This window comes from Giraffa tippelskirchi, chromosome 4 (assembly GCF_054371585.1).
Source record: "Giraffa tippelskirchi isolate mGirTip1 chromosome 4, T2T-mGirTip1v1.2.pri, whole genome shotgun sequence".
Taxonomy (NCBI): Eukaryota; Metazoa; Chordata; class Mammalia; order Artiodactyla; family Giraffidae; genus Giraffa; species Giraffa tippelskirchi.
Window position 1 is genome coordinate 183,894,206 of NC_137278.1, and position 27,509 is coordinate 183,921,714.

Consider the following 27,509-nt stretch of genomic DNA (forward strand, 5'->3'; position numbering starts at 1 on the left):
GAAAGGTGGTAATATATCGTATGAATTTATTAACTCAATTAGTTTCATAGCAACTGGAAAAGAGTAGAACCAGGGCATAAAACAATGAGTCAGGTGAAGCACTATAATTTATACCTCTGTGAGGCCAAGTGTAGGGTATACTGTGGGGTTGAGGTATGGTGGTTAAGGGGAAGAAATACTCCTTGGATTGTGTCTTCTGTCAGGCTTTCTACTTTCTATAATGCTAAATGGCTCTCTCATGCCAGACATTCTAAAAGCACATAGAACTGTTTAACCCCTAACGTTAATGCTGCTCTCAAATAGTCACTCAATACATTAGATTTATCTCTTTTTTTTAAAGATATATAAATTCAGTTATGGAAGTGCCAGTTTTCACTGCTTAGCAGTACTTTTATCAAACTTGCCATCATCAAAAGAAAAAAATGTCCGGCTCATATCATCCTTTTGGTTTTTTTTGGTCAATTCTCATACCTTATCTGTATCTTTTTTTAAAACTTATTTATTTTTTTTAATTAAAGGATAATTGCTTTACAGAATTTTGTTGTTTTATGTCAAACCTCAACATGAATCAGCCATATGTATACATATATCTGTATCTTGACTTTGTGTAGACATAGTTAGTCGCCTTGTAGTGGATGTGATTTAAAAGGTAGTGCAATATTTTGTGCTATTCTAGCCCATGTCCCTGCCAATGGAAACTTATTCCTTGCATGAGATAACAGAAGTGAAAACTTTTTCCTGTGTTTTACAAACACGCATTTCTTTTTATCTGGGAAAGAGGAAAAGGATAAGCTACTTCCTAATCAGAATGATGTCTTAGGTGAGCAGGTGTTATATTGGAAAGTAGTAAAATGAAGCAGTCAAGGATCATACCTAAAGAGTTAGGGGAAAGGGAGTCTAGGGGAAAGGCCTGAAAAATATGTTTTCATATTTTTATGAAGTTTAGCCTGACTTTGATTGATTAAAGAGAAAAAAAATGAAAAGGGCAGTTTACTGTCTGGAGATGGCAGGTGTGGGTCATGTGGGTACACATGTGGTGTGGGTTTTTCATAGGTGCTTTAGCTTACTGGAGACATGTGGTGCAACTACAAGCTTTATCAACTGTATCTATTGACCAAATATTTCACTATGCATAACGGAATCTGATAGTGGCTGATATAAAATTATCCAATCTACCCATATTTATTGAGCCTCTTTTACACATGGAAATACATTTTTAACAGAGATTTTTCAAGACTTTATTATGAAGGAGTGAAGGAAACTGCAACCTCTTGAGAATGATATTTTGGAATTAGTTTACTTAAAATCCCATCGGGGGCTTCCCTGGCAGTCCAGTGGCTAAGACTCTCCACTTCCAATGCAGGGGGTACACATTTGATCCATGGTCAGGGAGCTAAGATCTCACATTCAGTGCTGCATGGTCAAAAAATTAAAAAAAAATTTTTTTTTTAAAAAATGCTATTGAGTAGGCAACCATTTATTCTGGCTCAGTTGAAAGAAAAGAGTTAACAAGCCACCAACAGATGTTTAATTAACTCTCTCCATATTGGTAGGGCCAATGATATTTTAAACAAAAAGCATGTTAGTAAATTACACCTATTAACTGTTCTGCTAACCAAGAACCTATTACCCTTGTATAATGAATTGGAGGACAGGCACATTTCCACAAACTCAGAATTATGGCTTGGTAAGTAATGAAAGTAAAATGTTATCTAGTTACAAAAGCCAGTGATTGATGAATCATAATTAATGACCTTTTATGAAAACTTGAGAAAATGAAGTCTTTGTGATACAACCTACATTGCATTTCTTTCTGTAAGTTGTATTAATCAAAGCCCTTGGTGTAGCACAGCTAATTTGCAAGCAACTCAGATGATTAGATAAACTCAAAAGGATTTCATCTGTCTTAAATAATAATATCACTAAGGGAGTTGCTTAGAAAGTTGCTTGCTTAACTTTAAATAATACTTTGATCACTGGAGATACTGATGTCCATTCTATGCAGTGCCAAGTAAGGATCAAATTGGCAAGTATCCACTAACTTAAGATGCAGAGAGCTAGTTTGAATATTTCAGAAGCAATTAAAAAAATTTTTTTACTCTGCTTTCTCTAGTATTAAACAATGGTTTTTGTGCCTGACATAGTTATATCATTTTGGGGTGCAGACTAGATTTTTATCAGCTCCACTTTCTCCTTTATACACAATAGCATTAGCTACAACTAGGTTACATGAAGGAATTCTTTGTGGTTCTGTTACTCAAAAATAAATAAATAAATAAAATGCACATAGCCGCAGGCTGCAGGGCCACTTATTTCTTCTGTTTGGTTTGAAACCAGTCCCTCCTTTGGGTTAATATGGAGAAAACGGGGGTCGTTACCTCTAGGTGTTCACCTTAGGATACAACTGCCTGCAACTAGGTGGAAAATAAGGGATATGTGTGTGTGTGTGTGTGTGTGTGTGTGTGTGTGTGTTGGGGTTTAAAAGAACAGAGTTGGGGAGATGAAAGCAGAGGTGAGAGAACTGCTTTGGGAATCAGCAGATGATGGCTCACTCCTACAAATATCTCAGGTGTTACCTTGAGCTAATCTCAGTGTTTCTGGTTTCGGTTTCTCCATCTGAAAAAGGATATAATTATCTAATTCATCCCTGTCTTTCTATACAAAGAAAACATCAGAAATAGCAAGGAAATAGCAGAGAAGAAAGGTAGGCAAGGACCAGAAGAGCAACAATCATCAGACATTTAGTCCTGCTTCTTAGCAACTGCCCACCTTCTATTTTCGCCTGAGTGCCTGTGATGGAAATGCAGAGGTTCTTGAAAGAGCCATGCTGCTTTTGTGCTGACCTTGTTCTTTCAATCTCCTATCTAGAATGCCTTCACCCCTCACTTCGTCTACCTAAACTCTACCTTTTAAGGTCGAGTTAAGAATCTTAAGAATCACCTAATTCATGAAACCTTTCTTCCTTAATAATAGTAACTAACATTTTTGAGTACTTTCTATGTTCCAGGCATGATGTTAAGATCTCCACATATATTAATTCATTTGATTCTCACAAGAAACCTGGGAGGCGAGTTCTCCTATTGAGTGGATTTTACTGAAGAGAAAACTGAGGTTAGATAATTTTTCCAAGGAAACATAGGGAGAAAGTTATGTATCAGGATCAAAATCAAGATGATCTGGCTCCATGACCCCTTATTCCTTAGCCTAGGCATTGGCATTACATGACTTTGAATGATAGTTTCTGCTGTAGATGTTTTATCAGGTGATAGGCTTCATATAAATAGAAATCACACCTTCTAAAGCTACCTGTCCTCCACCTGTAAGACTGTTCTGTATGTATTAAGTTTTATTAAGTTTTCCAGGCAAGAGTACTAGAGTGGGGTGCCATTGCCTTCTCCGATGTATTACTGCTGCTAAGTCGCTTCAGTCGTGTCTGACTCTGTGCGACCCCATAGACGGCAGCCCATCAGGCTCCGCCGTTCCTGGGATTCTCCAGGCAAGAATACTGGAGTGGATTGCCATTTCCTTCTCCAGTGCATGAAAGGGAAAAGTGAAAGTGAAGTCGCTCAGTCGTGTCCGACTCCTAGCGACCCCATGGGTCTGCAGCCTACCAGGCTCCTCCACCCATGGGATTTTCCAGGCAAGAGTACTGGAGTGGGGTGCCATTGCCTTCTCTGTCTCCAATGTATTAAGTACATATAATATATGTTCATTGAGGGCTTCCCGGTTGCTCTGTGATAAAGAATCCACCTGCCAATGCAAGAGATGCCGGTTTAATCCCTGGGTCAGGAAGATCCCCTGGGGAAGGAAATGGCAACCCACTCCAGTATTCTTGCCTAGGAAATGGACAGAGGAGTCTGGAGGGCTACAGTCCATGAGGTCACAAAGGGTCAGACATGACAGCAATTAGACAACAGCAAATGTGCTTATTGAACAAATCTGTTACATACAGAAAGAATGGGGAGAAATATGTGATCAAATAAAAGAAGAAGAATTATTTTTTCCGTATTAAATAAAATGGTAGTGTACCATTGAAACCACGTGAGACTAGATGGTGAATTGGACTAGGATGGTGGCAAAGAGAGGAAAAAATAATTGAATCAAAGGTTACTTAGGAGGGAGAATAAAAACGTTAAATAAACAAGATGGCTCCAAATACTTAATGATTTCCTCCCCTCCTGGGTGGCAGATCTCTAAATTAAGGTATGTGCCTGGTAAAACAGTCGACAGGACTTAGCGACTGAACAACAAAAATGACAACAAGTATTTTTATCTACCTCATTTGTCCTGGTATGAGTTTCATGAAGGTGAAATAATAGGCAGAGACAGCTGCCTAAACTGAAAAGAGAAGGCATAGCCCATTCCTTAACCTTTATTATGTTTTCTATTTTTAGCTTTGTCAAAGGGAGAAGCAGATGGCCCCAAGATTCAGATGTATGTAGATAATGCGGACAGGTAGAAATTAGTTTGGGAGAAGGAGCAAGATGGCCGGTAGGTGGATGTGGAGTGCCTCTTCCTCCACGGATGCGTCAAGAATACATCTACAGATGCAATAGAACGCCAGCTGAATACTAGCAGGAGTCCTTGACCACCAGAAAGGATTATGCGGATCCACGAATAACTGGGTAGGATGAAAGAAAGAAGGGGAAGGAGGAGGAATGCGAGCAGGAATGGACCTCCACCCAGGGGTTGGGGAGCTGAAGCAGGGGAGAGACTCCGCATCTGGGGAAAGCGGTTGGGGCAGAAGGGAAGCGTTTGAGACTGTCAGAGGAGGGTGAAACAGCTGATCTGTGACAGTCTGAATAGAGTGAGAACCACAGACAATCTGTGCTGTGGCTCTTTGTAACCTGGACAGGCATGCTTGTCCACCAGTGCACATGGGTGCTGGAAGCTGGAGCTGTTGTGCCGTAAAGCCAAAATCATTAACTGTGCATACTGTAACCAAGGTATTGTTCTTATGAAATTGTTCATTGTATAAAGAACAATTTTATTTTTTTTTTATTTTTTATTTTTTTAGGACTTTTTTTTTTTTATTTTATAAATTTATTTATTTTAGTTGGGGGCTAATTACTTTACAATATTGTAATAGTTTTTGCCATACATTGACATGAATCAGCCATGGGTTTACATGTGTTCCCCTTCCTGGACCCCCCACCCACCTCCCTCCCCATCCCATCCCTCTGGGTCATCCCATTGCCCCGGCCCTGAGCCCTTGTACAGAGTCTCAGGCCCTGGACCACCAGGGAAATCCCATAGGCTTTTGGTATTTTTTTAATCATATTTTTTATTTCTTTCATATATTTCTACTTCTATGCTGGTTTTTTGCTGTTTTGTGCTTTGTTTTTGGTTGTTGTTGTTTTTCTTAAATATATACATCCTTTTAATATATTTCTATTTTAATTTCTATTTCTATCTTCTATTTTGCTTTTCTATTTTTTTCACCATTTTTGACTGCTTGCTTTGTTTTCTTTGCTTTATTCCTCCATTAGACTCTGCTTTGGTTTTATTTTCTGTTTTAGTTTTGTTTTTAACTGGTTGATTTCATTTTTGTCTTCTTTTGTTCATTGGGTCACTTTCTGTAATTTGGTTTCTTTGCTGTGTTTTGGTTTCTTTTGTATGTGTATGGGTGCATTTGTTTGCATATGGGTGCAAATGTTCCTTTGTTTTTGTTTTTCTGTTTGTCTGATTGTGCTTTTACCATTTGTCTGGGTTTGGTTTTTTGTTTTTGATTTTTTAAATTTATTTTTAATTGGATGACAATCACTTTATAATATTACGTTTGTTCTGCCATACAGCAATGTGAATCAGCCATAAGTGTACACATATTCTCTCTCTTGAACTGTTTCTTTTTCTTCTTTTTTTTCTGATATTGAGCTGCATGCTATACTACCCAAAGCAATCTACAGATTAAGTGCAATCCTTATCAAATTACCAATGGCATTTTTCACAGAACTAGAAGAAAATTTTTACAATTTGTATGGAAATACAAAAGATCCAGAATTTGAGAAAGAAAAATGGAGCTAGAGGAATCAACCTTCTTAACTTCAAACTATACTACAAAGCTACAGTAATTAAGACAGAATGGTATTGGCACAAAAAACAGAAATATAGGTCAATGGAACAAGACAGAAAGCTTAAAGATAAACCCACACACCTATGGGCCCCTTATCTTAGACAAAGGAGGCAAAATTATACAGTGGAGAAAAGATAGCCTCTTCAATCAGTGGTACTGGGAAAACTGGACAGATACATGTTAAAAAATGAAATTAGAACACTAATTCTGGTGGGCTGTTAATAACTCACCACTCCTTTAACCCGTTCACTAAATAAATGGCCACAATTTGGGAAGCTCTAGTGTAGAGGAGGACAACCAGTGAAATATCCTATCTTTCTTCAAAGAAATTATAATGTTACAAATATCCACATATTTATAATGCAAGGGCAGTGATACATTGAAAGGCAACAAATCATATGAAGGAAGATGAAAATGGGATGGGGAGACTTCAAAGAGTGACCTTGAGGAATAAGATAGCAGAGAAAACAGCAACATATTCTAGTGAGATGGACCATCATGCAGGAAGATACAGTAGTAGATGAGTTTGAAAGAGTGTCTAGCAGGTACATGCGTGTAGTTGGAGCACAGCATGAATAGAGAAGTGAGTATGGGTGTGATAACTTTTCAGAACCTCTGACATTATGGGTGTATATATGTCTCTACACATTGATATCGGCATGGCCATTTGGCATGTTTTGATCAGTGAAATGCGCTCAGAATGATATTTCGTAAGTTCCAGCATGAAGCATGAAGGAGCATTGATTGCAATTGCAAGTTTCTACTCACTTCGCCTGCATTCCAGTGAACTGATATGAGAAGAATATGCTTCAGATAACCTGTGTCCCTAAATGAATCAGTGAAACAGAACTAAAGCATCACAGAACTCTGAAGTCCCACCCAGCTCAACTAAGTATAGCCTTTATCTGCCTTAGAGCCAAACAAGAGCTGGAATGTGAACACACTTGTTGTTTTAATGCCATTGAAGTTTTTGTGATTGTTGTGCAGTGTTATTGTACCCAAACCCAATAAATGTAGGAATTGTTACTGGTAATAGCGTTCTTCTGTCACAAAAACATGAAACAGACATCACTGGTTTTAGAATCAGATGGCAATGAACTAAATCTGAACTGGAAAAATAAGGTCCCATGGTATGTGCTGGTGAAACATTTGGTCAAAGAATTGGTCTGCAATAATGTAGAAAACAAAAGAGAAAAAGTACCCAGTGAACTTGCAGCATTGGCAAGGAAGTTTTGAGGCAGAAATGTTGATAGCATGAATTGGTTTTGCTAATTGCAATAGGTAAGGTACTACAAAAAAAGAGGTACTCAGAGAGTGGCTTGTTTGCAGGCAGAATTGGAAGAGATTATGGAGAGCCCTAACCCACTCCAGTACCCTTGCCTGGAAAATCCCATGGACAGAGGAGCCTGGTAGGCTGCAGTCCATGGGGTTGCGAAGAGTCGGACACGACTAAGCGACTTCACTTTCACTTTTCACTTTCTTGCATTGGAGAAGAAAATGGCAACCCACTCCAGTGTTCTTGCCTGGAGAATCCCAGGGATGGTGGAGCCTGGTGGACTGCCGTCTATGGGGTCGCACAGAGTCAGACGCGACTGAAGCGACTTAACAGCAGCAGCAGCAGCATGGAGAGCCCCTGGTGGCTCAGATGGTAAAGAGTCTACTTGCATTGCAGGAGACCTGGGTTTGATCCCTGGGTCTGATCCCTGGGTCAGGAAGATCCCCTGGAGAAGGCAATGGCAACCCACTCCAGTATTCTTACCTGGAGAATTTCATGGACAGAGGAGTCTGGTGGACTACAGTTCTTGGGGTCGCATAGATTTGGATATGACCTGAGCAACTAACACTTTCACTTTCATGGAGAGCCCAGAAACTTGTGATTGCAAAATAAAATTGTTTCTCATCACGTTGATGATGTCTTGGTGATTAAGATGTATGTGCATGTGTGCATGCTAAGTCACCTCAGTTGTGTCTCTTTGCAACCCCGTGGACTGTAGTCAGCCAAACTCCTCTGTCCATGGAATTCTCCAGGCAAGAATAGTGGAGTGGGTTGCCACGCCTTCCTCCAGGGACTCTTCCCAACCCAGGGATCAAACCCAAGTCTCCTGTGTCTCCTGCACTGCAGGCAGATTCTTTACCACTGAGCCTTTGGGGAAGCCCAATTAAGGCATATCCTCAGGACAAAAATCATATCCTAGAACTATTCTCTAGGTACAGCTGCAGAGCAGAGGTTGGTCTATATAAAGACTTCTGAGAGGGTGAAAACCATGCCTACTAGTTTCTTTCATTTAGACAAAATGACTGGTCAGCAGTTGCATTACCATGAAGATAAGTATCTGTTGCTTCAGGCCATTAAGATATTGTGGTTGTTTGTTAGGCAGAATTCTCAAAGCAAAATTGCCCCTGAGTTTGGATACATTTTCACATTGGGCCATTTCTCTCACCACACAAAGTGGAGGAGCAAGTTCATTGCCTGAAGGTCTGCTAACTAGGAGGATCGCCTGTCATCTCTGGGTTTCGAGCCGCTCCCCGGAGGGGCTCTAGTTCAGCAGTGATTCGTTTTTGGTTTACCTCCACATAGTGAAATCACCCATCTGTAAACCAAACTCAGTCTTTCTCTGCCTTGTCTGTCAGCGGATTTTAAGGAACTTTGCTGATATTATAGGTATAACTTGATGGGGAGATGCAGGTGCAACACTGGTGGATGATGTGAAGTCTGATCTACTTGCTCTTGCCCTCTGAACCCGCTTGTATCTGATGCTGAAGGTATCACTTTGTTCTGAGAACAAAGGTCTTTGTTCAAAGGAGGCTCAGGACCTACCTCCTTTTCTGCCTTAGTGAATCTGACAGAGAACCCAGCTCATTATGGGCAGCTCTGGCCACATGGTCACTTGATGTGCCCTGGGCAGTCACTCCATCATTTCTAGCACCTGGTAGCTGCAGCCTTGATTTAGAAATCCAGGGGGTCTCTTTTGTGATTCTTATACTGAGGTTTACCATATTCTTCACACTGTCTTTTCCCCTTCTAGCTATCTCTGTAAATGTCTACTGTTTCCTATATGAACGCTCAGTTGCTCAGACATGTCCTCTCCTTCAGTCAATGGTTTCCAACTTGAAAAACAGCTCGAGTAGGGTAACTAAATAAGGTACTGTAACATTTTATTAGAGATGGCATCTCTCAGCCTCCTGATTATCCACCCTTGTTTTCTTTTGGTTGTGTAGGTTGAGTTATGTCCTTGTTGGTCATCTACCTATCTTGCACCTAGGGTTGTCATGTTCTGTTAACCATTCCCATAACTTTCTGTAGTTCAGATACCACTAGTTACCACCCCAGCCCTTATGCTCATTGCAATAATTATACATGTTTTGCTTCTGATCTTTAAACGCTACCAGCTGACTTCTGTTATTTTGTGATTTTTATCCTCTTTTGCTCTCTGCTCTCAGAGAACTCTGTTCTTTCTCCCTTTTGTTTTTCTTTTCAGCTGCGCTTTGCAGCTTGTGGGATCTTAGATCCCTGACCAAGGATCAAACCTGAGCCCCTGCTGTGAAAGTGTCAAGTCCTAACCACTGGACCTCCAGGGAATTCTCAGAGAGCCCTATTCTTTAATATCATCCCTTAATTTTAGCACTAGCCTGCAGAGGGCAGCCATCCCTGAGGTTCTCAACAATGCCAGCAATGAATTCCATATTGCTGCGGTGAACAGAGCGTCCTTTGGACTCCACTATGAAATACAGATGACTGGTGGGGGTTTTGGCCTTATGTGATATGTCCACTCTAGCCTGCTCACTTTGATCTTTTTGATCCCCTCTCCCATCATCTCCTATGGAAGTTCTGGAATTTCTACTTCACTTGGTGTGCGCTACCAGTTTTCTAAGTTTCCAAGAGACAGTCTAGAGGAATGCTTGCCTAACCTTTGACAAATATTAAACTTTGAAGAAACTTTATATGTAAGGGGTGGGTCATAAAAGGAAGAGAAAAACAGTTATAGATTGTTTTGAAATGTTGGCTATGGGGATTTTTTTTTAAAAGGGCAGAAGAAGTCATAGTCTTGCCAAATGCTAATTATAAATGTATCAGAAAATTTTCAGGAACAATGTATTTGAAAGCCTTTTGCTTAGCCTGAGAAAATTTCACACCCTTTGGGTGAACTATTCAAACCCTGATCTTGCCTTTCTGGGTGTTCTTCCATTACAGTTATTTTCACTTCCAACCTTAGATCAACAACCCACATATCTGGCTGTTCTGTGGCCTAATCCCCTCAAAAACCTACTTCTTAGCTGATATCTTCCACTAGAAAATACATTTCAATATATTTTTCTTTAACCAGTAATGTTTTATTTGTCTAACTCTCTCACCTTTCAATTAGTCAACTTTTGACCTGTATCATATTACTCATAACACAACATTCCCTGGGGTTTTAATCTGTCACTTCCTTCATTCTTTCTCTCTTATGTATATTCAAAATAACCTCATGGTCCATGATTTCAATTCTATACTTGTCTCTTAGATTCGTTTACTCTCTCAACCCATTGCTGAATCAAAACAACCAATTCCAAATTCCGAGTGAACACATGCATCTATGTGTCTCCCTCTTTTTTTGTCTTTCAAATTGAATATTTCTGGCGTAAAAATCATGATGATGTTGATGATCTGTATATTTCATATGATCCAATCTGACTCAGTCTAGCAAGCAATCTTTTTAGTCACTTCCATTTGACTTCCTGTTTTAATATCCATGATGACTATTTTGACTTTTTTCATTCTATTGAGGTCTTCTACCATATCCCTGATGCTCTGCCTTTCTGGTGAGAATGTAGGAGTCATTCTACACATATTCTTTCAACTTCCTCTTACCTCAGAATTTCTTCAGGTTTTAACAACTTTGCTTTCTCTAAGGCACCCCACATATCCTTCCTCATGCCAAGAATGTCTACATGAACATATAGACTGTACAAATGTGTACCAATCTCAATAGTAAGTGAGCAAGGATTAAACAGTACAGCCATTAATTGCTATCTCTGGGTGGAGTGTTTAATTGTAGGAGGGAAAATTATAACAGAGTCCATGATTCTGCTGAATAGAGAGAGAATGTCTTGGATCCAGTCTAAAATTAGTGTTCTAGCAAAAAGCAAATAAGAAAGTATAAAAACTTACAAAATGAATAAAAAAATACAAAAACAAACAAAACAACATAACATTTTAAATCAACAACAACCAAAAACAAGTACAGTATAGATTTCCTATTGCTTGAACACTGAGGCAATTAGCCAGAGGACAAAGGGTGCTCAAAACAGATAGGCTTGAGCAAATCGCAAGGCAACTGCAAATAGAGACACTGTCATCCATGGATAATAATTATCCATGCGGCAAGTACTTTCTAAAAAACTTTATTTATCAATTTATGGCTGTTCTGGGTCTTCATTGCTGAACATGAGCTTTCTCTAGTTGCAGCGAACGGGGGCTCCTCTCTAGTTGTGGGGTGCGGGCTTCTTATTGCAGTGGCTTCTTTTGTTGCAGAGCATGGGCTCTAGGTGCATGAGTTTCAGAGTTGTGGCACATGGGCTCAGTTGCTCTGAGGCATGTGGAATCTTCCTGAACCAGGGGTCGAACCCGTATCCGTTGTATTGGCAAGCAGACTCAGAATCACTAGACCACCAGGGAAGTCCTGGCAAGTACATTATGAAGCTTAATTTTACTTTAAACTAATAAACTAAGAAGGAGCATGAATTTTTTGAATAAAATTTCCAGGTTCTCTTGCATCTGATTTCCAGTTAGGCTGTCCATGGGAGGTACTGGCGTGAGACTGGAGTTGTAGAGGGGAAAAGAGACTTCTCCTGCTCCCTGCTCCCTGTGTTAAGAGGTGCCTCTGGCAGTGTCTGTCTGTCCCTGGCAGCTCAGCCTTTTTCCCTTTCTGATATAGTCTCAGGAGTGAGAGAGACTTGCCATTAACGTAAGTCTCTGGGTTGCTCACTGTCTTCCAAGTTTGACTTTTTAACTCTTCTGATGCTTATATAACTAATTTCCCATAATTAAATCCTCTATTAAATTACCTGTCATGGGTTCTATTCTTTTGTCTGAACCTTGACTGATAAAAAGATACAGATTATCTTCATTGTATGGGTGGATTAAGCAACTTGAACAAAATCACACAGCTAGCTTAAAAACAGGCTTTCAAACCAGTTGTGCCTCATTTCAAAGCCCAAGTAAAATGACTATGCTGTATGCAAAGGATATTCAGAATGAATGTTGAAATAAACAATTTTCATGCATTGCTTATTTTTATTACTTGGGTCAAATTGTCTGCATGATATCACTAAGCAACTATTATTAACATTTAACTGTCTATCTCTCCCTTTAGCTTGTGATACTGCTTGAGAGTAAGCACTTATTGTATTCAACTTTGTACTCCTAGCACCAACTACTGTGCTTGGAATGTAGTAGAGCCTTAATAGATATTTGTGGAATGAATGAATAATAATCACTACTGTTTACAGAGTGATTATTCATTCTAGTAAGTCTGCTAGGGGTCTTACATAAATTTTATAACTCAATCTTCATAACGATCTTGCAAGGTATTCCAGCATCATAGATAAGGGAAAATAGACTCAGAGTTCAAACAATTCACAACTAAACTAGAGTTAAAGTCTGATTATATCTGGCTGCTTCCGTTAATGTGAAGAAACAAATGTATAAATAATTGGGTTGGAAAAAAATCTAAGCATATTATTGGATTTACAGTTTTTAGAGGAGCTTCATAAACAGATGAAGTTTTATCTCTATGAGAAAAAGGAGGAGTTTGGTGTTTTCTTGCCATAATTAAATAAAAGAACGAGTTTTTGTATCTAAAACTATGCCTATGAAGTCAAAAGAAAGAGAAATTAGGATAAAAGTATGAAAAATGAAAGAGTTTAAGTTGCTGATGTGAAAAAACATTGGCTACTCCCATAATTATCTAATCATTCTCTAGAGTTACTTGACATGAGATGTAACACTGATGATATTCACAACCAGCTCTCCTAAAGACTTAGAAGACAGCTGTGGTACATATACACAATGGAATATTACTCAGCCATTAAAAAAATACATTTGAATCGGTTCTATTGAGATAAATGAAACTGGAGCCCATAATACAGAGTGAAGTAAGCCAGAAAGAAAAACACCAATGCAGTATACTAATGCATATATATGGAATTTGAAAAATGGTAACGATAACCCTATATGCGAGACAGAATAAGAGACACAGATGCATAGAACAGTCTTATGGACTCTGAGGGAGAAGGTGAGGGTGGGACGTTCTGGGAGAATAACATTGAAACATGTATATTATCATATGTGAAACAGAACACCATTCCATGTTCGATGCATGAGACAAATGCTCAGGGCCGGGGCAATGGGATGACCCAGAGGGATGGGATGGGGAGGGAGGTGGGAGGGGGGTCCAGGAAGGGGAACACATGTAAACCCATGGCTGATTCATGTCAATGTATGGCAAAAACTACTACAATATTGTAAAGTAATTAGCCCCCAACTAAAATAAATAAATTTATTTAAAAAACAAAAAACAAAAAAAGACTTAGAAGACAGATTTTAGCTTTACTTTCCCAGATCTTGGTTTATTATCCAATGTGCGTGTGTGCTAAGTCACTTCAGTTGTGTCTGACTCTTTGCAGCCCCATGGACTGTAGCCTGCCAGGGTCCTCTGTCCTTGGGATTCTCCAGGCAAGATTACTGGAGTGGGTTGCCAGGCCCTCCTCCAGGATCTTCCCAACCCAGGGGTTTAATCTGCATCTCTGGTGTCTCATGCTTTGGCACGTGGTTTCTTTACCACTAGCACCACCTGGGAAGCCCATATTATCTAGCACTAGTCAGTAAAGTAACTGGGTATCCAAAGTAACTGGGGTAGGTATGTCTATTGCTGGTCTACTGATAATGATTTTTACTTATATTTCTGAGTGTTCCATTCTTTGCTTTGCACAGTAAAATCATATGTGCAAGTCTATGGCCTGATTAAGTTTTTCCCTTAGTGTTAGCAGAGTGATACATTCCTGATACCTCCTTTGAGTTTGCACTTAAAATAATGCCTCTATTTGTAAGGCTGATTTGCAGAATCCATTGTCTTATTCTTTGATTTCTGATGAAAAGGAACTAATAGAAGCAAGATAATTTGGTAGGCATCATACAAAGAGCTGTTGTTGACTCTCCTTGTGCTTCTTTGGCATGTACTTGCCTGGCTTGGTATTCGCTGATATGATTTCAGCTGGATACCACCAAGAGGCTGTTCTCTTTTTGCAGAGCAAGGAGCCATTTGAAGATTCTGGAAATAAACAAGTTTCGTAAGATTTTTGCTGGTGTGACCCTGTCTTTTTTCCCAGGGATAGGATGTTCTCCTAAATCTTCTTCATGTATGTACTATTAGTTTTACCATGATAGAGTAAAGCCTTTATTATGTTAATTCAATAGTGTAGAATAATATAAAATTAAATGTATGCATTTCCCCAGGAGGTTTGTAACAATAGAAGCTATGTTTGTGTATTTATCATTGGGAAAAGAACACAATAAGACCATTTACTTGTTTTATAAAAAATTGTATTTTTTTGTGGTTGAGATGCATCATTATGGGCTGGATACCAAACGGTGTCAAAACCGCCAGAGTGTTGCTGTTTCATGGGTATAGACTTTCAATCACATAAGATGAAAAATTTCTAGAAATCCACTAACCAAAAACGTGCTAATTGTTCTGGAGTGAACAATTCTGTAATGTGATTTTACCACAATTAGAACGAAAACAAAAAGATGACACAAAAAGCAGAGTTGTGACCAGTAGACATGGAAAAAATTCAACTACCTTCATGCTGCAGAATTACCTGCTCCCATTTGAATGCTCAGAAGGAGTTAGAGAAATAAACTGATCGTCTACTTAATAAAACTGCAGCAAGGCATTTTCATCAGCAGTGATGATTGATAGGGATTGGGTCAGTGATGCTGCAGTCCTAGGAGCAGAAATCTCCATGTAAACAGAGCTGTGATGACAAAAGGGGACTGTTCATAAGGCTGGCACTAGGCTGGTCTTGAGGATATGAAGGAAAAAATATGTGTAGTCTCTGATTTAGGGCCAAAGTGCTCAGCAGTGACGGTGACAGTGACATTAACTAATTTTGTTAAGTAAGAAGAATAGAACTCATTTATTTATTTCCACTAAAATTTTTCCAAAGTGTCTGAAAAGCTAAAATGTATAAGATGGCAAATTTGGGAAAGTTTAGTGCTAATTTAGTGCTAATTGAGGGCTTCTCTGGTGGCTAAGATGGTAAAGAATCCACCTGGCAATGCAGGAGACATGGGTTCGATCCCTGGGTTGGGAAGATCCCCTGGAGAAGGGAATGGCTACCCACTCCAGTATTCTTGCCTGGAGAATTCCACGGACAGAGGAGCCTGGTGAGCTACAGTCCATGAGATCTCAGATAGTCGGACATGACTGAGGGTTAACACTAGTGCTAATTGAATCACATTTAATTCTTTCCAAATCCTTAGCTTTAAACACTGCATTTTGTCCCAGTTAAGACAATTGTTTAAAAACTTCTTTCAAGGCTGGAAACACATTTTGTAACAAATCCTTGAGGCATGATGATAAAACCTGCACAGTATCACAGTGCATATAAAGAAACAGAATTCCCCAGGGTAGTGATTTTTCTCTTACCAACTCCAACTTCTATGCCTCTGCAGCAATATGGGGAAAATGGGCATTTAGAATAGTCATGATTTTAGCCACCAAGATGCATGAGTACAACTTTGATGCCAAGAGGAATAAGTTCTCTCCCTCTCATTGTTTGGTTGGGTGGTTATATTGAGCTCTAATACATTGAAATATAAGCAAGCAAGGATAGGGAAAAAAGGGAAAAAAAGCATAGGAGAGAGGGATTTAGAAATGTATGAGAAAGAAAAAATCAGGGCAGGTAAGAACTTTATGATAAAACCTGATAAAGATGTGTGTGCTCAGTTGCTTAGCTCAGTCTGATTCTTTGCGACCCCTTGGACTGCAGCCCGCCAGTCTCCTCTGTCCATGGGATTCTCCAGGCAAGAATACTGGAGTGAGTGGGTTGCCATTTCCTTCTCCAGGGGATCGTCCCAATGCAGGATAGAACCTGGGTCTTTTCATCTCCTGCATTGCATCCCCGTAGATGAAGAACAAAGAAGAGGCGTTCCCAGTCTTTTGATTGATCATCCCTGTCTATGGGTTTTCTAAAACTGGTATCATGTACTTGCACTGTACTTAAGGTGATTTGGAATTTTATGGGAGGGGTTTTAGTGTGAGTTCATTTGTATTGTCATTCAGAATTGCTAAGGGTGGTCTCTAATAATTTTCACTTGTGATCTACGAATTTTTTCACCACTGACATACCAAACAATTTGTATTTGATCACACACTGTCCAGTTCTATTCCAATATGTTTTATTGAAGAGTTTTAACTTTCCCAATAAAAATATAAGTTCCTTGGGATCTGGGTTCAAGTACCTTTCACAGAACCTTATTCTTCTCTAGTGATATATATTTTTTGTCTTTAGGGCAACTTATCTGTCCTGTTCGCAGCTGGAATCCTATGCTTAGCACAATGACTGGCATAGAGTAGACTTTTGATACATATTTGTTGTTTTCATAAAAGAAGGACTAAAGAGAATTAAATTCATATATAACTTTTCAGTGGCTATTGCCTTAATGTGTGTAGGACATTAGATTCAGGTTTTTAAAAATTAGGGCCAGTCTAGATATTGTTAAATGGATATATTTCAGAGGATTTTGATCAATTAATCCTGGGGATACTGTTATGATAGCATCTGACAACTTGAAGTAAATTTATTAGAATAAATATTGTCAGAGTGAAATAGTTTGGTTTTGGTACAAAATATTGCCCTGGTTTCAAGAAAGGAAATAGACAAAATCTTTGACAACGCATTAGTAGAATTTAAAAGACATGGCCATCTTTTTATTTTACATATAAAAGTGTGTATCTATATATTACATATATATACTTAGACACACACATATCTGTATTTATTATACGTGTATACATATAGATTGCCACCTTTGTTCGGTCTTCTCCTAGACCTCACTTCTTAACTGGCAGCTGTAGGATTCCTTTCTAGATCAAAGAATTATTTGTTGTTTTTACTTAGGCTATTTCCATGATTAAAATTCCATGTCTCCCCAGGTTTCCGTGAATCAGCAGTGCCCCAGAAAGCGTTTCCCTTCTTGAGGCTCCAGGGAAGTCTTGGAATCCAAAGAACTTGAAGAGAGAGCCTGGCCAAATGAGATTTTTGAGCCTTTGTAGGCTTGCTAAACCAGATATTTAGCACAAACAGAAATCAAAGTCTGTGTGTTCCTAAAAGCAGCATTTTCATGTAAGTCCAAAGAGCTCATTTTGGTTTTATTTATTTTGGTTAAAGAAGTGAAGTTTTGTTTTAACCACGTGGCCATTATTTTGCAAGGAGACCATAACAAATTATTCTAATCTTTAATCTCATTAAAGAGTAACTAAAGTGATTTGATGTAACTTTTTCAATGGAAAACTAACAACTAAATCTTCTCTAACGTCATTACTTTCTGGATCTGAATCAGAAGCTTCCTAGGTATATTTGTTACACAACGGATTCTTGATTCTGTTATTCAGATTCAGTGTTTTCTTCACATGAATGACACATTATGACTTTGTCAGTAATTTAATAGATTTTTGTCTTCTTAAAAGACTAGAATTAAGAAATATCAAGATTTAGAACATAAATATCTTGGAGTATTCAGAAGAACAACATGGGAGAAACTGAGAAAAGAATCGAAACTCATAGAATAAGATGTATTTCCAAGTTGAAGGTATGGACTTGCTTTGTGTGGATATATGTATATGTACCGTATTTTCTTTTTAAACCTAGATCTTGTAAAGTTGTTTATATCTTCATGCGGTGATCTGATAATAACATCATACTACCTGATTTATTAATAATTTCTTGCTTTAATGAAATGGGTTTGTAACTGAGAGTGTGTCTAAATATGATTATTGATTCAGGAAATTTAATCAGTATAGCTTTGAAGGATTTAAATGGGAGACAGGATCTTAAACATTTTCAAGCACACATAATACAGTACGATTTACTTTCCTGGATCAAAGGCCAATTTAATGTTCACCCTTCTGGTGAGAGGAATATGGAGATCTCTCCTGGAAAATGGTACATTGGACAGAAAAGCTGTGTTAATCTGTATTCAGTGATGACTTCAAAATGACCCACTAAAACAAATGTTTACTTCAAGCTTTGGCAACATTCCAGTCATTCGCTATAAGAAAAATGCCCATTTTGCTAGTTGTTTTGGGCATTCTTAACTACTTCACAGCAATTCTTTTTGCATAGCCGTAAAACCATTTTGCCTTCAAGCAAGATTTGAAATTATTTTAAACCAGAAGAGCTGGATGCTTGTCCTGATTCTACAGCTGGTGCCTACAAGTGGTTATCAAACTCTGACACTGCAACCAATTTTCTTCCCATTGAAAGTTTGTTTTCTGTTTATATGTGTGTAGGAAAAACCTACACATGTACAGGAAAGTTGAGAATCATGATATAGATTTAGAAAACTACTTTTGTCTGAAATGCTACATTAATTATGTATTTTAAAAATCCCCTTAAATTATTCTTTAATTCTGATGTCCATCTCCTAAAACCGAGGGTTTAAAAATGAAGATTGAGGACCAGGCTTCCTAGATTTGTGCTGAGTTCAACTGCTGGTTTGCTATGTGCCCTTGGATAAGTTGCTTAACTTCTTTGTGGTCCAGTTTTCTCCTCTGAAAGAGATAATTATAATTTACTCTTATCTCATAGAATTTGTTTTTCTTTTTACATGCTCTGAACAATGACTGGAATGTTGTAAACATTCAATAAATACCAATTATTATTAATAGCATTTGTGGATAAAAGTCAAGAATTAAATATTAACAATTGGCTTTTAATTTTTTGTAACGTTGGAGTTTGGCAGGATTAGATATTGATTTGAATGAGACAGTCAAATATTACAAGCACAAGTTTATCAGGTAAAAGACAGCTGCTTAATAAGTCATTTGGGTTTCTTTGATTCTCTGACCTTAGAAATATGCTCATTAAGCAAGCATTTTTAGAAAGTAATAAAGGACTCTCTTCAACAAGTTTGCTTCAAAGGCTGGGGCATTATTAAAAGCTGATAGGACTAGATTTGTAAATATCAGGGTTATTTTGTACTAGACACGAGTAGAAATAGCGACTAGTTAGACAGCCTACCTAGATGTTTCAGGAAAAGAAAAGTGGGATCATGATTTATCTAGTTTCCTTTCTTAAAATGTTAAATAAAAGAAATTATTCTTTCAAATATGATTTGTACTGTGCTTGGTTGGCTTTGTTTGTTTGTAAATATAAAATCTGAATTATAAAATCATGTGAAAGTTATTTACAGTGTGTCTGCAAAGATTTACAGGAAGATGCCAGGCATGATTTTTATAAATGGGATTTAATATAAAAGGATAAATAGCTAGAGATATAACTATGCTATCTAGTCAGTCATATGACAGTATGCATTTTGACTTATATTGAGCTTGATATTTAAATTTCCCAAGTCTTTTCCACATATATTTATATTCAGATTTCCCCATATTAATTGGTGCAGGTAACTTTTGGCTTAGATGTTGTTAATCCTATTGAATTTCATCTATAGTCAGCTTACTTTCAGATCTGACTACTTTTTCAAGATGTTTTTGAATACTGATTTTGTCATTTATTCAATAAATTGCACTGAGTACCTATTGTTTGTGAGACTGAAGATTCAAAGGTAAGTAATATATGGCTGCTATCATTGAGACACTCGCAGGATAGTGAAGTAGGAGGTTATAGTCATCCAAACACATAAGTAAAGTGTACTGTGGGGAATTCCCTGGAAATTAAGTGGTTAGGACTCTGGCTTCCATTGCAGGGGACTAAGATCCCATGTGCTGTGTGGCATGGCCAATAAAAAAATAAAGTCCCTTAAAAAAAATAAAGTGCACTGTGCCGAGGGCTGTAATAGAGGCAGGAACACAGCAGAGTGGGAAGATAAGGAGGATAACTGGGAAGTAGAAAGACAAGGAAGACTCCTCAATAGAAATAATGGTATAGTGAATTTTAAATATTGAGCATACACTTATCAGATGCACAAACTGAAGAAAACACTACAAGTGGAGGACCACCAGTAAAAGTCACTGAGATTTAAAGTAGCATGGTGAATTAAAAGAGCTATAAGTAGAATATCATGCTTGGGGACAAGGGGCAGGAGATGATAGTGAGATATAGATGAGGCTTTGCCATGTAAAAAGTAGGGGTTTTTGTTAATGGGAAGCCACTGAAAAGTTTCAGGAAGTGGAATCACATGCTAATTATGAATTTTATTCATTAATTGGATGAATAATTATCATGGTCCAAGTTAGTGGTGGTGGCAGGTAGAAGGGAGATTGGAAGTGGGAAAGAGTAGAGGAGACAAGAAAAATGACTGCAATTGTCTAAGCTAAACTGTGTATCCATTTGAGAGATTTCGGCATCTGGGTGGTAGTCAAAGCTATAGGAATATGAGATTTACTAGAAAGAAGATATCAGGCGAAAACTAGAGGATATGAGACAAATGCCTGAAGAAGCTGGCCAAAGAAGAGATGACTGAATGCAGAGTCTAGCAGGTAGGCAGAGACATAAATATGCATTGGGAGAGGAAATTTCAGGAAGGAAAGAGAGATTGATGATGCAAAATGACTCTTTTAGACATCAAGTTAGCTGAGGACCGAGAAGTGTCTATTGGATGTGGAAATCAGGGAGTTGTTAATGACCTTTTACAGAGTAACTTCCAGAGGGGCTAGACTGTAGTAGACTGAAGGGTGAGTGGAAGGTTCATGTAGGCAATGAATCTAGACTGTTCTTCCAAACAGCTTGATAGTAGCTGGTGCAACCACCAGGGCAAAAGGAAGATTTTTAGGACAGAAATATCTTGCATATATTTATAAGTTAGTAGAGAGGGAGGTAGTAAAGAGTATGAGGTTGAAAATAGAAGAGGGGTCAGTAATTGATGAATTAGGACTTCAGCAATGGAAAGAATGGGTTCCAGAGCATGGATGGAGAGATTTTCTTATATATAGGGAGAGATCCATCCTTTTAAAAGTGGAAGGAAAATTAGAGGGGCAGGGAGAGGTAAATTTGAAAGTGAAGATGCTGAAATCATTTTCTGATCAAGAGGAGCACATGGCTGAGTTGGAGCCCTCCCTCTTGAAGGGAATGTATAAATTATGGGGTTGGTTCAAGATTGAGAAATTGGAGGGGTAAGGATTTTGGTGTATGAGTGTACTAGCTGGAGAGTGAATTGAATGGTCTTTCAGGATGGAAGTGTGATCAGGTAATATTTTTAAGGAGGTGAAGGAAAAAGCCCCGTGGTATAAGATTGGAGACCACCATTCAGGTTGACATAAATCTATTTATCCATAATTTGTTGATTTTGAAGCAGTAATTAATCTACCTAACTTATGATTACCCAGTATACAATGCTCCTTTTTCAAATCCCTTTCTAAGATCTAAATCTTTTCCCTTCTGATTTAATAAAACTATCAAAATGTTAACCTTTCATGTTTTAACCATTCTCATTCCTGCTGATCACAATGATTCTATCTGTTAAGTTGTCCTTGATTTTTGTTATGGATTGTGTCAGCCTGACAGCTGTCTAGAGTTATACCAATACATAGGAAATGCAATTCAATATGTGGAATATTGTATTCATATTTGTTTATCTTAGAAAGTATCTGTTCAGTTCAGAAACATTTCTGTTATTGTTTATAATTAAAATATTGCTTTAAATAAATTAACTGGCAATAAATAGCAAAATAATGCTGCATACATTGCATGTAGCTTTGCATGAAAGAGAACTTAAGCAAACTTGCTACAGAAATAATCCCTTTGTGTAATGCTACGTTCTTTTTTAAAAATTAACATGCATGTATTCTTTTGTTCTATGATAGCATTATAATGCTGAAAATCTATATAAATCATTTGCTATGTCTTATTTAGAATGATAACTTGTTTCTATGTATGTATAAGACATTTCCATAAAATAATGAGGCTACCAATGACCTACAGAATTCAGTATCACTAATCAATTAGTTCAACTTTGAATTTTTAAAGTGAGAACATAGCATAGAAAACAAGAAGAGTTCACTTTAAACGGTTCTTCCAAACATAAGAGTTACTTGAACAGGCAACATTCAGTATTTTGGTAGAAGATATTTATTTCATCAACAAGTGGCAAACATACAATTTAAAAATAAGTTTTTCATGTTTTCTTGTACTTTTTTTCTTCCTAGATGTTTCTGTTGGCAATAACATGTGCATTTGTAGCCAAAACACTATCCGGAGCTTATATGAATTCCATGCTCACACAAATAGAAAGACAATTCAACATCCCAACATCTCTAGTTGGATTTATTAATGGAAGTTTTGAGATTGGTAATGAATTGTTTTTGCATTGCTTCTTTGTATGTATTATCTATGGAGCTAGTCTGAATTTTACTTTCCTTATTTTCTGCTTTATGTCATTCAATCTGACTGAATATATTTTCTAAAATGGTTTAAATAACCTGGCTCACTTTGGAATATGTTTAGAAAGAATTCGTTTAAATATTATACCCAAATAACACTTAAACATTGTCACATATCCAATCACAGGATTTTTTATTCTAATGGTTAAATTTTTTTAAATCTAATCGTCTTTTGGTCAGCTAGCATAAGCAACAAAGTGTTTAGAGTACTAATACTTAATCTATCATTTAATTATCTTTAGGGATTTATCTTCATGTTTAGAAGATATCAAGGGGAAAAAGGGAATTCATTTTTTTTAAAGCAAATATTTTTATTCTCCTGTTGTTTCTGGAAGGTTGACAATTCTCTTTTCTAAGTGCAGAGGGAAGAAGAAACTGTTTTCATGTCTCACTGACTTTATTTTAGAAACAGCCTGTAGGGAAGAATAAAGTCTATTCTTGGGCTCTGATATTTGTGGCTGATTGGGAAGATGTGAGGACAGAGAGAAAGAATGAGGAAGGGAAAGATTTCTCCTATGAACAAAGTGGCATGGAAATACAAATACTACTCCTTTAGTTTTAGAGTGGATTTTACTTCCTTTAGGAGGAAAGTTGCCTTTAATACTTTTAATCAGTATCTGATAGAAAAATTAGGATTGGAGAGAGGCAAAACTGAAACCAGTGATGCTTGATCTCGTCTCCTAGTCTTCCGTCCTCTCAGACCTCATTTAGCACCACACGTGTGACAGATCCTGGCCACGGAGCCAGAAGTCACTCCTTCTATAGACCCTGTGTAAACCCAGCTCACAGTCTAACGAGGGCATAGATGCAAAATAATTTAATTGAATGCAGTTAAGTTTGGTGACATAGGTATTGACAGTTCCTATAGGAACACAGAGAAGAGACACAACCTCCCTTAAGGAAGATAGGCTCTTGAAGGAAAAGTTTTCCAGATGAAGAAACAGGGTTGATAAGTTTGAAGAGAATTCCCTTAGAAGAAGAAGCATAAGGATGAAGCAGCATGGTAGCTCATGTGTGGAGCAACATTAAGCCCAATATTATCAACTGGCCAAGCTTCAGGTGGGAATTACTAGATTATAAGTCTGGAGAAATGGGCAGGAGTGAGAAATAAGCTACTGGAGAGCTTTGTATGCTCACTACAAAACTTATCTTTTATCCTCTAGGTAACGGAGAGTCATTAAGAGATTGGCTGGGGTTATTAATATTTCTGTGTCAAGGACCTCTTTGGCAATCTGATGCCAAATGTTCTCAGAATAACATTTTAATTGCATAAATTAAAAACTATAAGAATACAAAGGAAGCCAATTATATTGAAATAAAATTATCAAGATATTAAAAATAACATATATTTGCACTTTTTACCAACCCATTAGATAACGATATCTACACCAGTTTTTAAGTAATCATTGATGTCAATAATATTTTGAGGCATCTGCATCAACTGTAATGTCATATGCAAATACCTGTAACTTCTGTTGGTGATAATTGGTGACAAAATTGCACATGCTGTCAATACTACTGTAGTTTGTGTCTGCTTTCATTGTCAAAGGAAATACTAATATTTAGTTAAGTTAGTGAAAATAAAGATGCAATTTTATTTTCCTCACTCAAGCTCATGGAACACCTGATTTCTATTCATAGACTGTTTCAGGGTTTATAGATAGCAGGTAAAGAACCTCTGTTGAAACACATTGTTAAACAGAGCCCTCCTTTGTGGCAGGAGTTGTGTTTTAATCACTTATTGTTTCATGCACCTCTAGCACCAATTCCAGTATTTGAGATATTTATTATACAATGAATGCTAGATAGCTAATGATTGGGTGAGGCTGTTAATTCAGACTTTGTTGATAATTATTGAAATATTTATTTCTCACATCAATTTTTTTTCTAGGAAATCTTTTGTTGATTATATTTGTGAGTTATTTTGGAACAAAACTTCATAGACCAATAATGATTGGTGTTGGATGTGTGGTTATGGGCCTAGGGTGTTTGTTACAATCACTACCTCACTTCCTCATGGGCCGGTAAGTATTGCAGCTTCCGATGATTTTTTAGGTGCAATTTTCAGCTGCAGGAAATCAGCTTGGATTTTCTTTCTAGGAATAATGCTTCCTAAAGGCACAGAGAACTGTCATAAGAACTGCAAAAAGAACTGTAGGTACAGATTCTGTCCTACTTGCCTCTTCTATGCTCTTGGCTGTCTGACTTCCATTTAACATGTCAATTTATGAAACAGAGATTTGGGACAGTGCTTTTGTGGAATTGAGTCTGATGAAGATTCTTTTTTTAATTTTAATTTCTTTAAATTATCAAACTATGATAACACATTTATAGGGGACTTGGAAAATACAGAGCGAGGTTACTATATATTACAATGATTTTTTTTAAGTAGATAAATTGAGATTTTTGTTGGAGTTTCCATATCAAACTCTCAAAAATTAATAGCATGAATATACAGAGAAGTAGAAGGATATAGTAGACCTGAAAAGCCCTGTGAACCAGTTCAACATAATTAAATTTATACAATTTTCACACAATAGTAGGATACAAATTCTACACATCAGACGGTTTCATTTTTGTCTTTGAGCTGCCTCCCCTGTCACCATTGATTCCATCTGCAATCTGAACTAGGAACTCTCCATGCCTGCTGCATGGCTTCTTCCTCGAAATTTTCACTCACTATTCTCCTTGGGAACTTGTTTTGCTTCTTTCTTCCATTCGGTTACTTACTTCCTGGGTACCGTATCTTCCACTTTCCTTTTCATTCTTACTCTTTTTGTGGAAAACATTATCTAATAGGTTTCTGAGAAAGTGTGTAAGGGATGTAACGATTTTAAGACCTTGGACACCTGAAAATATTCCTATTCTCCTTCCATACCTGGTTGACAGTTTACCTGGTATAAAAGCCTGGTTTGAGGTTTTCTCCCTAGGGATGTTGAAAACATCATTTTCAATGTTTTTCTCAAGAATCCTGTACCATGTTAAACCCTGTGATCAGTTTCTTCTCTCTGGAGCTACTGGGATTTTCCTTTAAACTCCAGAGTTTGAATTCATGATAATTGCCTTGGTATAAGTGTTTTTCCTTTACTGTTCTAGGTGTCTTCAATCTGGACATTTATAAAAATTATTTGTATTGTTTCTTGGATAATATCCCTTCCCCCCACTTTCATTCCCCTGTGGTATGTGTGTGTGCTCGGTTGTGTCCGACTCTGCGACCCGACGGACTGCAGCCCACCAGGCTCCTCTGTCCGTGGGATTTTCCAAAAACACAAGGGCGGCCTGCCATTTCCTTCTCCAGGGAATCTTCCTGACCCAGGGATCCAACCCAGGTCTCCTGCCCTGCAGGCAGATTCTTTACCAACTGAGGAATGGCAACCGACTCCAGTATTCTTGTGACACGACTGAGCACACATGCTTGGTCTGGAACTCTCACTCCTCCACTTCTCTCTGTAAAACTTCCATTCATTCTTGAATATTGTTACACTCGGAGTTAACCTGCAGTTTTCTCATCTTTTCTCTCCAATTTTCTATCTCTTTGTCTTCTTGTTACTTTCAGGGGAGATTTCTTTATCTTCCAAACCTTTGAATGCATTTCTAACTTTTGCTATCATATTTTAAATTTTCAAGGTATTGTGTGTTGTTCTTTGAAGGTATGTTTTTAAGAAACATCTTGCTGTTATTTTAAGAATGCAATGTCTTTTTCCCATCTACATTTTCATTTGTCTTCTTGTCTCTGTCTCCTTCAAGTGTACAGTTTTTTATTTGCTTTGTCTCTGTTCTTATGTTATAGGTCTTCATACATCTGGTGGTCCTTGGTTAGCTATTCATACTTAAGAAACAGGAATAACGACAACAAACTAACCGGAAGTTCTGTGTCCATGTACATCATGGTTGTGGGAGGACTTCTTCACAGCACAGGGACTAGATGGTTCAGAGCTGGCTCAGAACTGCTCATAACCTGTCAGTTAATCTAGGGAGGGGTTCTCCAATCTGCTGTCTGAAACATGGTGCAACTTGGCTACCAGCCAGGTGGGAGTGGGAGTCTCACTCTTCAGCACACAGATTCTTCTTTTACTTAATATCCCTAGTTTTTAGTGTGGCCTCTTATACGACTTAGGGACTAAATGGCAATGACAAGCTATCCTCAAATGCCTGTTCTGACTGTCTGCAGTCAAAGGCCATTTTTGTTGGGCTGGTGGACAATACCTGTAAAGGTTTAACTGCTCTTTATACACATTTTAAATCAATCCTCTGATTTTTTGGATCATATCCACCCCCACCTTTATCTTGTACCCTGTCTGAAATTTCCAAGCATGTGTGGCTCATGTTTGGTTGCTCCCCTGCAGGCACTTCCTCAGGCCTGTGTTTCTCATATTTTCTAGTTCAGTGACCACCCACTTATTGATTTTCCCATTTTCCAAATCTTGTCTTCTTGTCAAAATTTAAATTCTCTTTCTTCTTGTCAATCTTCCATTCTCTTTACCTTTGTGACATTATGCTTTTCCTTTGCCATTTTATAACCCATCAGCTGTCATTTTGCTGAGGTTTTAGGGATGAACGAACTTTGAATGAATTATTTTGATGAGTTTCGTGGATCAGATAAATGAAAATGATATGACATCTTCTCAGGTATTTCTGAAGGGATCAGGAGTTTTCAGGCAAAAAGTTTTTATTACCCTTTTATTTTTTATCCTGTCCAAGACAACATCAAGTAATATTCAGCTATTATTTACATTTCTTTCTACCCTCTGCTAAAGGTGCTAGTTTTTTGTCTGAAGCTGGCATGTCTCATGGGATCATGGGTGTGGAGACAAAAGCCTTGTTCACAGGCA

At 37.8% G+C, this 27,509-nt stretch overlaps 1 protein-coding gene across 4 annotated transcripts in view; it reads left to right on the forward strand.

Moving 5' to 3' along the window:
* SLCO1A2 (solute carrier organic anion transporter family member 1A2) overlaps window positions 1-27,509 on the forward strand; it is a 107,288-nt gene that overhangs the window by 41,729 nt on the left and 38,050 nt on the right. For 2 of the 4 annotated variants that reach the window (XR_014082624.1, XM_081592264.1), the window contains exons 1-3: window positions 17,728-17,930; window positions 22,444-22,585; window positions 24,569-24,701. Coding sequence is in view for 3 of the 4 variants with exons in the window: in XM_081592264.1 (XP_081448390.1) it covers window positions 17,871-17,930; window positions 22,444-22,585; window positions 24,569-24,701 (335 nt within the window). In the remaining variant the exon portion in view is untranslated. Of the gene's footprint in view, window positions 1-4,394; window positions 4,626-14,363; window positions 14,474-17,274; window positions 17,465-17,727; window positions 17,931-22,443; window positions 22,586-24,568; window positions 24,702-27,509 lie in introns of those variants that run through there. The other 2 variants (XM_081592265.1, XM_081592266.1) reach the window with 2 other exon arrangements.